Here is a 3498-nt window from a genome sequence, read left to right as displayed (position 1 = left end):
TGGTCCTTGCTGTCCTGGAACTCACTTTGTAGACCAGGTTGGCCTCGAACTCAGAAATCTGCCTGCCTCTGCCTCCTGAGTGCTGGGATTAAAGGCGTGCGCCACCACGCCCAGCTGTAACTATGGATTTTATGAGATACTTTATGTTAATTTGATGCATATACACAAAACAGGGTATTAACATTTCATCCTTTCACAATGTATCATTGCTTTGTATTGAGGGCTTTTAATAAAAGAGAATAACTCGCACATGCTGTAAAGAAGTAGTACTTCCTTCGGCGTGACTTATTATTTAACTTCCTTTATCAATCTTTCCCTCTCCCCTTCCTATCATCTAACAACCTCCATGATACTTGCAACTTGGATTCTCTGCAAGAGCAGGAAGCACTGATAACACCGGAGCCATCTAGCCTATCCTGAAGTTTTAACAAAGGAATTTGTGTGTATGTTATAGAACTGAAACTTTTATAAAATCTATACATAATACTGGTACATCATAAACTACCAATAAGCATTTGTCCCCTTCCTTTGGTTTACATCTCTAAATTACCTACCAGGTAAACTTGATTTATTCCTTTATTAAACAGCCACATTAATCACATAGTTTGTGGGAGGATCTGCCCAGTGCTTTGGAAGAATAAAGAAGTGCTTAGATGCTAACAGTTTAGGAAAAGGCAGCCAGGAAAAACATATAGTGTCAGATGGAGATAGGTGGTCCTTAGTATTTAATCTAAGGACATATTTCTGTAGTGATTGCCTGGTATGTAGGACTCTAGGGTCAAGAAAGGCTTGACAGGAAACTATCCTGACTAAATCATCTCCTCCCATAGAAACTGCCAATAATTCATCTAGTCTTAGAAATTATCAAATGTGAACACTGTGAAATGCAAGAGTAGTAAATCAGAATATTGATAAACAGGACATTATTCACAGTTGGATGTTGTAACTCACCATGGTTTATATACACAATCATTAAAGAAGCAAGACTTCATCTACCATTTACTCTGGAATTATCTTGAAATATACAGTTAAAGATAATTTTAGTGACATATTCCATTCTCAGTCCAGGGGAAAACTGGACTCTAGTATGCAAACTCTCTGATGTAGATATCATTTTTTCAGATCATGCTCTGGAATAAGGACACCATGGGAGTGGTGACACTTCTTAGAGCATGCATGGAAATTGAGACAAGGCTAATAGTAGGAAAGCCTGACACCAAGGTTCAGGGAGACTGCAGACAGAACATATACTAGGAGCCATATACAGTCAAGAGTGAAACCTGATCTCATGAACAGATGCAAAATCAGAGTGTATCATGGAAGTTTTTCTCTTCCAGCTGGTCATACATAGTCCTGAGGAGATTTCAGGCCTGGACCTCATGCCACTCTATTTCCAGTTGCATCCAAACTTTTGATATTGTAACATGGCACCATCTACAAAATTCATGACTGAGAACACAACTGAGTTTTAAAATTTTTTTCCCAAAATTGTTTTATAACGTTCAAGTATGTTTGCAATTTTGCATTGGGTCACATTGATTACCATCTTTGGTTACATGTAACCCCTGGACTGAGAGTTGGAATCCCAAGTGTAGGGCCTCTCATATGCTCTATCCTTGCTTTCTCCTCAGATATAAAAGTCGGTGGACTTGGCTCCTTGTATCTGGCCTCTGTGAACTTTATGACTGCACACTGTTATCCTCTACTCTTCCTAAACATAGTTTACAGGTGCCCCTCTACTTTCCTGCCTCTGAGTTATCATTATTGAAATCATGTCTGTTGGGACTCTTGGGTTCCTAATCCAAAGTTAATATTTCTAGTTAGCACCAAATGTGGACAGGTAGTAATTCAAGACAAGGGGACAGACAATATATCCCAAGAGGTAAGAGAACTAGCAAGAACTATGTTTTATTGTAATGAAGACATCAATAAATGACATGTCCCTATTACTAGGCTTTGACTCATGTCCCTAAGACATGGTATCTTGAATTCAGCACCTGGGAGCCTATGGTAGACAAATACCATCAAACACATGTGACCAAATTTTAAATCTAAGACAAGCCCATAACAAGAACAAAATAAATATCCATAAATATCCATTAAGCACAATTGCCCAGTAGATATGTTTGTTGAGGAGGTCTTGCTTGAAATAGCTTCTTTAACTTACTACCAATTATCTGAGCCACATTATTATTTTATTATTTACATTCAACAAAAGGCTTAAGTTAGTATGTGTTCTTTTTGAACTAGGAACTACATAGCACAGAGACAGGACATCTGCTTGTTCCTCTTCTTGAGTTTCTTCAATGCTTCTTTGATCTCCTTATTTCTTAGGCTATAAATGATAGGGTTCAACATGGGAATCACTGCACCATAGAACATGGACACCACCTTATTTTTGTCCTGTGAGTATCCAGCATTAGAATGGAGGTATGAGAAGAGACCAGAGCCATAGAAAAGGATCACTGTAGTCAGATGAGAGGCACAGGTGTTGAAAGCTTTCATCTGCCCATGGGTTGAATGAATCCTCATGACGGCAGCAATGATGTAGCCATAGGAGACCAAGACAACCAGTGCTGATGCCCCACCAACCACACACACAACCAGGAAGTTCACTACTTGGCTGAAAAAAGTGCTAGAGCAAGACAAGGACATCAGGGGTGGCAAGTCACAGAAAAAATGATTAATGATCCGCGACCCACAGAAATGAAGTCGGAATATGGAGCTGGTTTGGATCAAGCCAGTGAGGAACCCTCCTGTGTATACTGTGATGGCCATCCCCACACAGATGGTGGGTGACATGAGGGATGGATAGAGTAGAGGGTTGGAGATAGCAACGTATCTGTCATATGCCATGGCTGCCAGGAGACAGCACTCAGTACCTCCCATTCCAACAAAGAAGAAAAGCTGTATAGCACAGCCTATAAAGGTGATGGACTTCTGCTCCCTAAAGAAATCACAGAGCATCTTAGGGGCTATGGAGGAGGTGTATGAGACATCAACAAAGGACAGATTACTAAGGAAGAAGTACATAGGGGAGTGGAGGTGTGAGTCCATCCTGATCAAGACAATGAGGCCCAAGTTTCCAGCCAGGGTCACCAGGTAGATCCCCAGAAACAACACAAAGAGGACAATCTGCAGCTGGGGACGCTCTAAAAATCCCAAAAGGATGAAATTAGTCACCATGCTAATGTTTCTTCCCACAGCCATCTATCAGACAGCATCTTCAAAGGCCCAGAGGTAGATTCATGGGGGCAACAAAAATCCAAGGGAAGAAACTCTTCTGCTTTGTCAAAGAATAAGAGACTTCTACAACCAGAAGACATCCCAAAAGATGGACATCCTGTGTCAAAGAATAAGAGACTTCTACAACCAGAAGACATCCCAAAAGATGAACATCCTATGTCTGGTGCAGAATTCCCCTCCACAATGTGTGGAGGTCATTATCATATTTATCTGATGAACTTGTTAGTGTAAAAGCATACCAAGATAATAGTC

General features: G+C 40.5%; 1 protein-coding gene across 1 annotated transcript; it reads right to left on the bottom strand.

The window, feature by feature from the left end:
• Positions 1-2175: 2175 nt before the first annotated feature.
• Positions 2176-3264, bottom strand: LOC110285859 (olfactory receptor 5A1-like). The gene has a single exon (XM_021152319.1). It carries the CDS (start codon positions 3208-3210, stop codon positions 2254-2256), a length of 957 nt encoding a protein of 318 aa, XP_021007978.1. The 5' UTR covers positions 3211-3264; the 3' UTR covers positions 2176-2253.
• Positions 3265-3498: the final 234 nt, after the last annotated feature.

Source organism: Mus caroli, chromosome 19, assembly GCF_900094665.2.
Source record: "Mus caroli chromosome 19, CAROLI_EIJ_v1.1, whole genome shotgun sequence".
Classification (NCBI taxonomy): Eukaryota; Metazoa; Chordata; class Mammalia; order Rodentia; family Muridae; genus Mus; species Mus caroli.
Note: the sequence above shows the minus strand (reverse complement) of the source record. Positions and strands in the feature narration are given on the sequence as shown.

Coding starts and splice junctions, on each gene's coding strand:
- LOC110285859 (XM_021152319.1), bottom strand. CDS start 3,210: ATGGCTGTGGGAAGAAACATTAGCATGGTGACTAATTTCATCCTTTTG.